Here is an 11517-nt window from a genome sequence, read left to right as displayed (position 1 = left end):
TTTCATATCTTTCAGCCCTGACCTTGCTCCCTCAGATTATCATGTGCTTGGACCCCTGAAGGACGCGTTGATTTGTGAATGATGACGAGGTCATAGAAGCGGTGCATTCCTGGCTGAAGGCACAACCAAAAACTTTTTCTGATGGAATAAAGAAGTTGGTGCAACTGTGTGAGAAGTGTATTGAAAACGATGGTTATTATATATAAAAATGACATATCATTTGTATCTCTGATTAAATTATATATCTCAAAATATTTAATTTGCTGTTACTTTTTGAAACGCCCTCGTACAACAGCAATGGAGTTTGTGTAATGTGAGGACTGGGTGGAAATGGTTTTGTTAATTGTTTGTACAAAGTTTAAAAAAAGATCTTTTTTTAATTTTAAGCTGAACAGAATCATGGAGGTATTTCCAAATAGCTGGAACGTGGTCATACTACCTGCGAACCGTAGGCTGGAAAAAAAACATTTCTCTACAAGCACCGTGAAGCAGAATTTTACTCTGATTCAGAACCGCGCTCCGCACCATTCTCATAAGCCGTTTTCCTTTCTCTATTGTCTTTGTCTGTGATGAAACTGAGGAGATCAATGGGAGTCACAATACCGATGATGACGTCGCGGCTCTCCGTGGCTTCTTGGTCGGTATCTGAAATAATTTTACCTGTTGATATGCAAAAAAATCTCAATACGCATGCAGCATTTTGGAAACTTATTAAAACAATTTCTAATACTATAATTTCTTATAACATAATCCAGATTGTTTTAATACCTTATATTTATCATACGTAAACTGCTCTGAGCTTCGTTGACTTCATCACGATCAGCCTCGATGTTCATTTAGAGGAGATAAACAAATCTAAAGTTACAAAACCAGACGCACCCTATAAAATCCAGGAATTCTTCTTCTGCGTACTTCTAGCCTGACACGTCTTCAACTTCCCAAGACACGTTTCAATAAAAATTGTATATTCTAATATAGGAAACATTTTTACGCATTAATACATACTCATAAGGACACACAGATCAATGAGCACAAATATGAAGTAAAAGTACCAACTTTAACGAGCGTATAATAACCAAAATCAATTTAACACTTACAAAGTATTTGAGGATGGACGACGAGCACAAAGTGATCCTTCTCCAAGATTCTTGAGAGTCGGCCCAGAGTCGCGTCCAATTTTATCTTTCTAAATTGACGATACAGCACTTTTTCCACTGCGTCTGTTGGCAAAACTTTACTGTTCACCATTCTCGTCACCAGATTTCCTAGCGTCACCGTGCCTTGAACGACCCTGAAAACCAAGGAAAAGATCTTAACCTTTAAAGGTCCAGCATATCTAAAATTATGTGAGCATGTTTTCTGTTACAAAACTGATCACACACCATTCAGATAACCATGGACTCACCCCGTGTCATCGACAACAGGAAGCTGATCAAAACCTTCTTTCTTCATTATGTCAATAGCTTCTTGACATGTGACAGTCGGTAAGATTGACAGTGGAGGTTCCAAGTTCAGAGAAGCGACCTTCAGTTTACTCCACCTGAAAAATATAGGATTTGAGGTTTTTGTGGCGGTGAGTCTGAAGACGGCTGTTTTCTGCTCGCTGCCTCCATCATCAGGGGGACTCACTGTCCTGATGACAGAGACATCTGAAATGTCGGTAAACCTCTACCTGACTACACTGCGCGACAACCCAGAAGACGGCCGTCTATCAATACCAAAAAAAAAAGTTTTGTAAAGAAATGGTCAAACGATATTAATTGGGTCATTTGTACTTTAAATACCCATTCACTACTATAAACACTTTAAAAAAGATCCCATCCATTTCCTTCGAGTCAGACGATATAATAAAGATATTAACATTGGTTGGATAATCAAAATATCAAATATAGGAATTGGAGACAAAATTTCTGTATCTTTTAAAGTTGAAATGTTGTTACCAGTGATCATTCAGGTCCGTATCTTCAATAAAGTCATGTTCTTTCATCCAGTGATCACTGAGAAATTTGGTCATGTAGTTACGCACTCCATCTGGCAGCAAAACAACACAACGCTGTCCTTCTCTCAAGCCGGCTGCCACCTTCAAAGCCGCTGACACAGTAGATCCACTGCTGCCACCTGTGATATTCAAACTATAGATATCACAAGGCATGAAGATACATTATTTTTCCTTATGCTACTTTAAATATATACATAAATATTTGTATTATACATTAAATGAGATTATTTTATGTTGAGCAGACATTTTTTTAAAAATCTTGAAAGTAAGTTTGAAATGTGTGAAGGAGTACAAAAATTAAACCTGCCAAAAAATATTTCGAACAGATCAGTACTAAATTTAATCAAAATCTGTTCAATAGGTATGGATATGAAACATCGTATACAGCCCACCCTTCGTGCGTTCACTTATCTGACTAGACGTACTGCGGAAAATCGAAGGACAATTCTAGAACAGATAGTCAACGCGTCTCTTCAACCAGGATGTTCTGAATAGACGTAAACCGTCATGACTGCTCATATATCGGAAAGATATCGTAAAAACTCTTGAGAAGCGACACTGCACCGAGAGAGAAAAGCCTTACCACACAGTAATCCTTCCTCTTTTATAAGTCTCCTTGCCATCAGCAGAGATTCTTTGTCACTAGATTTCACCCACATGTCCACAACAGAGCGATCTGAAATATTCAAGTAATTAATTTAAAAAAAAAATCCTTAGATCGCATTCCACAGCCGAACATTTATGAACCTTTAATACTGACAAGCATTACGGTGACTTTCATTACCTATGCGCACTTTCATTTTACTCAACTAAATTCTTTGCGTTGAACATTATTATTTTCTGTTTGTACAGAAATCCTGATACCTAAGTCAAAATCATTTTATTTCGTATATTCTTATGTCCACACGAATAATATTAACTGAATGTTCAATGTGGTTGCATATGACAAATTTTTATACCATGCAAAGGATTTGCTTTTATACCATGAATAAACATGCTTATATGTGCTAATACTAAACAAACAGACTATCAGTCACATAAAATGTAAGATAGACAACTCCTCAGAAAACCCAGTGCTGTTTTCAGAGTTTATGACCCAGAAAATACTGGAAATAATCCCACGATAAATGACAGAAGATTATGCGATAACTTTGTTCTGAGATGTCAGTAACGCTCACCCAATACTGTCGGTACAAAATCATATCCGATTCCTTCAACTTCATAAAACGAAACATCAGTTTTGTTCAGCTCTTCTGGCTGAGCAAGAATGGAGCCTTCGGGGTCAACACCCACAATCTTGCAGTTAGGGCAACGTTCCTTGACTTTGCGAGCGAGACCAGTGATTGTGCCCCCTGTACCGGCAGCAACCACCAGCATGTCCACCTTGTAATCACACTGCTGTATGATTTCCTCGGCTGTCGTGTCGTAATGAGCCAACGGATTGCCTTCGTTGCGATACTGAACAGACAAGGTAATAAATGGTAAAATACCTGCCAATGTCGGCCTTCTGGATTGTAATACCGCGTGGATTGGTACGTAGCTGCCAACACTTCAGCAAATGTACTGCTTCCATCTTCGGGGCTGAAGACAGTATACTCCTCTGAAGCGTTAATGTCTACCTACAAGCCTACATGGCATTACAACACAAAAGATCAACATAAACGCCTTTACTACCACGAGAACATTAAATCTCATAATACAAATATCTCAGCATTACCCTGGAGGGATTAAGGAGAACCACGAATAACTTCAAAAAGGATAGCCATACCTCAGTTCATAAAATGGGGTTTAACTCTAGTGAAGGACTAACTAGATGGCTTACCGAACCCGAAGGTTCATCACCGAACTAACCAAAGCCCTCCACCGGACCCTGTCCTGGGCCAACAAAATCCAGTCTCCTTCAACTCCTATCTCCCATAGATCCCGCCTGAGATTATCCTACCATCTACGTCTAGGTCTCCTCAGCGGTCTCTTCCCCTCAGGCTTCCCGACCAGTACCCGGTGCACACCTCTTGTCTCATCCATGCGCGCTACATGCCCTGCCCATCTCATTCTTCTCGATTTAATCGCCCTGAAGTGAAGGACTACAATACTGCAAATGCACCTGTGGGGCTCATAAATATAAAAATGCTCGGACAGGCAATATTCTGTTGGTTGACTAGTCAGTCAGTCAGTCAAGTTACCTGATCTAAGATGATGGAGTTGGGGATCTCCTTGTTGAGTCGTTGTGAAACCATGATGAGCCCTTCCGGAGAGTCGAAGGAAGCAGAGGTGGGTGTCCGAACGATCTCGGCTCCGAGGGCTCGCAACACATCCACTTTCTCGTTCGACATCTTCTCAGGCATTACCATGATGCAGCGGTACCCTTTCACAGCAGCGGCCATTGCCAAGCCCAGACCTAATGCACAGTCGATCACGTCGGTTGAACAGATGAAAAAGCTGGCAGGTTTTTCGAATAATGTTTACGGAACTTGGGAATGTATTTTATGTGCGTGTATGTGCGGTGTTTGGACAGCTTGGTCAGTAAAGTGACTAACCATGGGTTGGAATAAGTAAGTTTGAATTGTGGCAGAGACTGGAATTTTTCTCTTCAGCGCTGCATTTGGAGTAGCACATATTTAAATTTTTGGACTTCTTGATGATGTAAATTGAGTAACCACTTAAAATATAGCAAGCAAAAGAAAGTAATATTTTCTTTTCAACTTAAAACACATAATAACAAATGCTGTTTAAGGCATGTACCTGTGTTCCCTGAAGTGGGTTCAATCAGAACATCTCCAGGTTTCAAGAGTCCCTTCCTTTCAGCATCCTCCACCATTCTGACCGCAATGCGGTCCTTTACACTTCCTCCTGGGCTTAAGTATTCACACTTTGCCACTGGAAACATATAAAAACCCTGTAATATTAAAAATCACTCGTTCCACCTCCATAAATAGTCCTCGGTCAGCGACGCCGCACACCATAAGAGGTACATCTGATACAAAAAGTGTTCGGAAGTAGCGATTTTTATCGCAGTCATCCTTTTAAAATTAAATTCATTTTCATGAGAACAAAGGACTTCAAAGTACTGAGAACGTAAAATGTCGCGGTTTACGTTTTTGAGCATCGTACCACCTGCGTCTTCCTCTGAAATATGATAACCGTTTAAAACTACGTGGCATCAAAATTGAGAATACCACAATCCATATTTATAATACAATACGAAATGATCTTGTCGTAATGAATAACACTTTGATGTACGACTCGAGACTTACAGTATCACCCATAATGAAGTTTGCGAAATTCACATTCTTTTTGTGTTCACAAATTTTGTATTTAAGAAAAAAATGACATATGGAACTCATCATACATGATAAAATGCTATATTATCAGGGCTGAATTAACACCATTAGCCCCTTTATTTTTATAAATCGTGGCAGAATGCAAAGCACAATTTATTACTAAAACATCAAAATGAAAATATTAACTTACCCATCTCACACTTGAAGCCAAAAGATTTTGGGATGTTATTTAAGCGTACCATAGGAGTATTTCCAACAAAAGAAAGTATGTTTGGCAAAATGTTTTTTCTTTCTATCCTGAAAGAAGAAAAAGGTTGATATTAAACATAAATATACAGAACTGTTGATTTATAAACAGAAATTTGTATTATCTTCCATTCAAGGTAACTTACAACACATTTGGAGGGTTAAATCAAGATGTCTGTGTGTACTCACCGTCCAGTGTGGGTGTGGGGAGATTTCTTTGGGTCCATCCCCAGGTGCCACGTGCAGCGGCTGGGAAGATCAGGGCGTACCAGCTCCATCTTATCCACCGCCAGCTTCGTTGTGGCTGATGGAACTGTCTGGTTGGGATTCTGAGGTGGACTCATTACACTGCAATAACATGCTAATTACAAAGCAATTCAATGCCAAAAACTGCATAATTTAATCACGTAAAAGGTGTGCCAATCTTGACTGGTGTATCAAGCAACCTAGAAACAGAGTTCAAATTCGACTTCGAATTTTGATCACCGAGTGTTGGCAACTTTAAATCCCAGTGGTACTTACATGTACGTTTTAACATTCCATAACTCTGTATTTTTCTCACTGAGTACATTCGTGTGTTCTGTATAATTTCCGGAACAAACAGCGAGTACTTTCGTAAACAGCATCAAACAGTTTATCGTTGCAAAATTTGAGGTTATCACGGCTGTGAGTCTGAAGATGGCTGTCTTCTGGGTTACCGCGCCCTGTAGTGTGGTTGAGGAACTTACTGATTCAATCATCAGGACCACAGAATAACAGAATGTCTAACAAGCCAAAATCTGCTCAGCCTAAGTGTGAGGTATAATGAGACACCCGTTATAATACAATTTTAAAAATCAACACATTTCTTGTAAATCACGCTGGATCTTATATAAATATTAGTGCAAAAGTGTCACAAAGTTCAGCTAAGGTATCGATACAACTAAGTGACCCGTATAAAGTTTACCTGGTACTCGTAAAAATTATCTACCACTTCGTGTTTCTCTGTTTCAAAAGTAGGAGGTGTAATGCTGACGGCCATAGAGTCTAGGTCACTGAAATTAAAACGTGATTCGATACGATAACTACCACAATCTTCGTTATTCGTGGGTTTTCCTCAGCACTGACACTATTTTAAAACAGGCCACTGCTGCTTCGAAAATCATCCTTGACCTAAGTTACCTCTACAGTCAAATGGGAATAACAAATAAATAAGCAGCACCTTAATGCAGTTTCCAAAACTTTTCTTCTCGTTTGTTAACAAGTATTCTTCAGAGATCACGTGCGTCATGTCTTCATAATGTAAGAGCGAATGAAGAAACGTCTCCATGGCAACAAGTAAATGCTGGTTATGACGACAACAGATCATCTGCTCATGTTATATTACAAGTTGAAGCACACCTGTCCCCTAAATAACAAAACACCTGTTTCCTAACGAGACAGCTCCAAGGTCCCTTAATCAGGGCAGACCTTGTATTAAGAAATATCGACAAGCTTTGAGCTTAATCTCACAGGCAGATGGAAGTGGCTCAGAACCACGTTAAACGACACCTTTTAGTTTTACTTACATTTTATTTAATGACGCTTCCAGTAACTTAGATTACATGGAGTCTAAAAGCTGACGAGCAGTAAATGGTTAATTGCACAATGGTTTAATTCATTGTACCACCCGTTTTTGGTTGGAGGGGCTGAGAAAAACAATGTATAAACCTTCTATAGTATAGCCGGTCTCCGGGACGAGATTTAATCCCAGGACCTCCCGAACAGGAGTTCCAACCATAAAACAAAATTTCCCTCCGTATTCAAATCAGTGGTAAGTGACCTTTTCACGACGTCAAAATCCCGTCTAGGCCACAAACAAAACAGAATTAATAACATTTACATTTTAGTAAATTCTTGTCGTTTACAAACATCAAACACGAAATTACCAACATAGATTAATACGTAGGATTTGACGTTCTTAAGGCGGTAAGTACGAAGACAGCCATCTTCAAAGATTAATAACATTAATACAAATAAAAAGTATATCATATAAGCTTAATATTTGCATTTTAATGCTATTGAAGAGAAGTCCCGGATAAAACCAAGTTATCCAGAGGAGGTAAGTAGAGTGGGTGACTGATCGACCCCCCCCCCCCCCCCCCAACTGTAACAAGTCAAGGGGTCGAGGCAGGGTAGGGGTTAAATTTGTACACATTATGAACCTATCGTTTGATTAATGTGTATAATACTATTACAGAATATAATAATAATAATATTATGATCAGGGACGTATTAGTTAAAACATATAATTTAATTGTCTGATACCACGACTCAATATTGAAATTATATAAATTATTTACGCATAAATTTATATCTAACTATACAAATATTTTAGTTTTTAAATGAAAGGTAAATATAGCCATCAATCAGTACTTCACAAAACATTTAATATTTAACAGACTATTTTACCATACCATACCAAGTTAGAAAGAAACGCTAATTCCAAATTCAAATCACACACTGTAATGACACACTTCATAATTACACAGCTCATTGGACGTAAAAAAAAAAATTACCTTGCAATCTTAATTTGTTTCTGGATTTCTTGGTACACAACAAAACTAAAATATCACTTTAGTATAAGATGGATACATATATCACTTTTGACGCAACACCTTCAGCACTTCGAACGGATCTTTTATGTTATTAACTGACGTCTGACAAGGTTTTGGAGCGTCACACAATTCTAGTAACCTACTGATCAAATATAAAGACAACAGACAAGTTGCTTTCAGCAGGCAACAGAACAGGTTATGTATGAGCAAAAAAGGTTATGTATGCGTCGCTTAAAGTACAGGTTAGTTTGCGCATGCCCAAGCGGGCAAGAAAATCGATAAAAACAAACAGGCTCTCGGAACACACATCGATAATTGCATCTCGTTTTAGAAATAATTCGATTAATGGGCTGTTTCCTGCTTCTTTTATTTATATTTTGTAAAATATCAGGTTCTAATAAAACAAAATATAATTACTGGAAATTTCAGTTAATGAAATGTATCAGCTGTACGAATCGAGTATGTCTGAGAACAACGCACTGAAGAAATTTGAATTTAAAACGTGTAAGTCACCCATATGTGCAAACGCACAATGCTTCAGTGACGACGATGAAGAACCTAACAGGTTCAATACTTATTGTCAATATTTATTGATGCCCATCGATATTTATTGTAAGTAATTTAAGTTTAGCTCTTAAACAGTGACTGTTCATGATGGAGCCTGTTTAAATCTTCTTGAACCGAAAGACTTTCACAATTACTTTGGGATTAGCTTCGAAGAATTATTAAATATGGTGGCTCCCCTAGTGATGAACAGAAACTCCAACATGTGAGACAGCCCATAACATTTGCAAAATTCTATAAGCCTTGATGAAACGTAATATTACATCACCCAGGACTTCTGGAAATCTGACTGATGCAACTCAGATAACATTATCAGTACATTCAATATTTATCCTTACGTGATCAATAATACTATCAATATCGGAATACTGACAATAAACATTGGCCGTGTTAGGGCATCTCAAGCAATTTTCACACGATCAATACCAGATAACACAATTTCAATGTTTGTCTGTTCCTCTATTTCGGATATAGGTAAATATTTTTCGGTTTTTAGGTAGGTAATAACAAAATCCAATTCTTTGCTTAATTGAACACATCGAAGCAAAAATCCATGTATCTTAAAGGGAATAAGAATGAGACACAAGTTCTGGGCAAATAGTTCTGAATCTTATCGATACTTTCTTCATCGATATTTTGTGTTCTCATCGCTATCTGTATTCAGACTAGAAATAACATTAATAATAAAACACCATCAATAAATATTGATCGTATAAGAAGTCTAAAATATTTTCAAAATCAATGTCCTGTATCAAACAGCACATGTATTGCCCTCTATACTCACGCGTTTGGACAGACTTCGGGGCCTGAATCAAATACTTCTTGTATTAGAAACGCTGGCCTTCACAAACCGTGTCCAATGTTACAATGTTTATGTTCCTCCTGTCTGAAAAAAAAAGGATGCTTTGGTAGAGCGACCATCATGGGAAAAAAATACAAGGCCAAACAGGTAAAGGAATCCTCCTTTCAAGAGCGTGATTCATACTAGAGTGGAACAAGTCAGCCGAACCATGGAAATTTCAAGAATATCCAAAATGAGCTGTAAAAATAACGAAAGAACGTCTATGACATCATCAAATTTTGTCCGTCCGCTTACAATAAATCTGCTCTCGATTAATGCATTTTTGTTAATTTTCTATACAGATCATTACTAAAACTTTATGTTTTAGGGTGTTTTTTGTGACGTGTACAGAGCAAACTTCCAGTCTGTATAGCGGCCAGAGCGTGAAACTGATGGTTCATATTCATATTCATATGAAAGCGTGAAGACACATCCATTCCTTCAAAATCCTTTCTGTTCGTAGAGCTTAGCCAACCCTTCGAAGCTCGATCTAAATACTATTTAAGAATCCAGTCCGTACCGCGAAGAAAACACTTCACTTCACCATTACAAGGATCGACTGGTTAACGCTGTTTAAGGAAATAATCGCTGTTTACACTGAGCATCAAACAAGGCTCATAAATGCAAAAATGCACAGTAACTTGGTTGTTAGGGCAGGTGGTACATATAGTTACCACTGATCTTTAAAAGGCTGTAAAATTCACAACTGAAACTAAGAATCCTTCCGACATCCGGTATGTCCTAGGACAATGGATCGTGAATACAATGAAAGCGAAATTCTGTTCTGCCTGAACTTAAAATCTTCACAGGATTGTAAAAACCCTTTCTTACTAGAAATGCAATTTAGGGGTGCTCAAAATAGCAGCATACTAACCTTCAACTTGTCTCGAGTATCAAGAAAGCCTTTTGACCGACGAGAGTAATATTGTACACAATTCTCATGGAAACCGTGTATTAATAAATAATATTTCACAATTTTATGACGAAAATTATTGTATGATGATACATAATTAATAATGAAACTTGGTATGGTCTGAGATGAAAACATATGACACTCTACCTTTCCGTACGTTGAGAAATACCAGTACAATGACTGCTTAAAATTTACTATACGCTGAATCTACTAAGATCTACATATTTAATATTTTTAGCATCTCTCTTTCAAAGGCACTAGCAGGGGGGAAAAAAATCCTAAAACCATAAAATCCGCCACTGAGCATTGTTTGAATATCCAAACTGTTGATACATTTCCTGCTAACAGCTGTTTGCTGACGTCACACCTGTTTTACCTTCTGCATGATAATAGTGGCAACATGTTACATCACCTCATTGACAGAGATGACTTACCTGATTTTAGCACTTAAGTGTTTTTTAACACATCAACTACGTGGAACAAAGTCTACCTCGAAAAGCTGACACAGAACCAAGTTTAAAAATTAAATGTTCTTACGAAACCACAATCACGTAGAGAAAAATCCGGCGATTGAACCACATATTAAGCTAGTTAATTCCAATCCACACCTTCAAATCATTGCCTTGCCGCTCAGACACTGGAACCGTGGGTTCAAATCCCGCTCGAGGTATGGGCGTTTTTGTCCTCGTCTGTCTGTGTTGTGTCATCGAGTGTGGGCAGAGAGAGGCCCAAGGAGTCTTGTCAAATGTGTAAACAGCTCGAGGAACACTCCATATTTTAGACGGCCAAGGTTATTGAAGGACCTTAGAGCCACGGAGGAATATTATAAGTTCATCATTATGGAGTTTTCTCCAGTGTCCTGTAACTTCCTCTCTCTCTCTCTCTCTCCCTCTCTCGTAGACACACATATTCCCCCCCAAAATTTGTTACGAAGTCTTCAACGATCTGCATTCCAAAATTATTTTTATACAGATTATTTTAATTTTCTGGTTTATTTCATACGAAGTGGGAATACAGCCGACATTAAAACTGAATATGATATTGGGCGCGGGTTCGAGTCCAAGAGATAAACAAGTATAATAAAAATTAATAATAAA

The 11517-nt window shown here is 38.1% G+C and overlaps 1 protein-coding gene across 7 annotated transcripts; it reads right to left on the bottom strand.

Moving 5' to 3' along the window:
- Window positions 1-357: 357 nt before the first annotated feature.
- On the bottom strand, window positions 358-9552 carry Cbs (Cystathionine beta-synthase). 7 transcript variants are annotated; one of them, XM_022084373.2, is made up of 11 exons: window positions 9451-9552; window positions 5716-5874; window positions 5471-5577; window positions 4742-4876; window positions 4183-4397; window positions 3178-3457; window positions 2583-2675; window positions 1941-2118; window positions 1406-1540; window positions 1098-1291; window positions 358-660 (listed from the first exon to the last, which is right to left on the bottom strand). In XM_022084373.2, the coding sequence occupies exons 2-11, from the start codon at window positions 5868-5870 to the stop codon at window positions 497-499; spliced, it is 1656 nt and encodes a 551-aa protein (XP_021940065.2). In that variant the 5' UTR covers window positions 5871-5874; window positions 9451-9552; the 3' UTR covers window positions 358-496. The 7 variants fall into 7 exon arrangements, with proteins under 7 accessions (XP_021940065.2, XP_021940066.2, XP_021940067.2 ...); XM_022084374.2 differs by lacking the exon at window positions 9451-9552 and adding an exon at window positions 8064-8315; XM_022084375.2 differs by lacking the exon at window positions 9451-9552 and adding an exon at window positions 7074-7258.
- Between the last annotated feature and the right edge of the window lie 1965 nt (window positions 9553-11517).

This window comes from Zootermopsis nevadensis, unplaced genomic scaffold (genome assembly GCF_977971745.1).
Source record: "Zootermopsis nevadensis isolate Lab colony 2312 unplaced genomic scaffold, Znev_1.0 Znev_ptg000021l, whole genome shotgun sequence".
In the NCBI taxonomy this organism is placed as follows: Eukaryota; Metazoa; Arthropoda; class Insecta; order Blattodea; family Termopsidae; genus Zootermopsis; species Zootermopsis nevadensis.
This window is presented reverse-complemented; position numbering and strand designations above follow the sequence as displayed.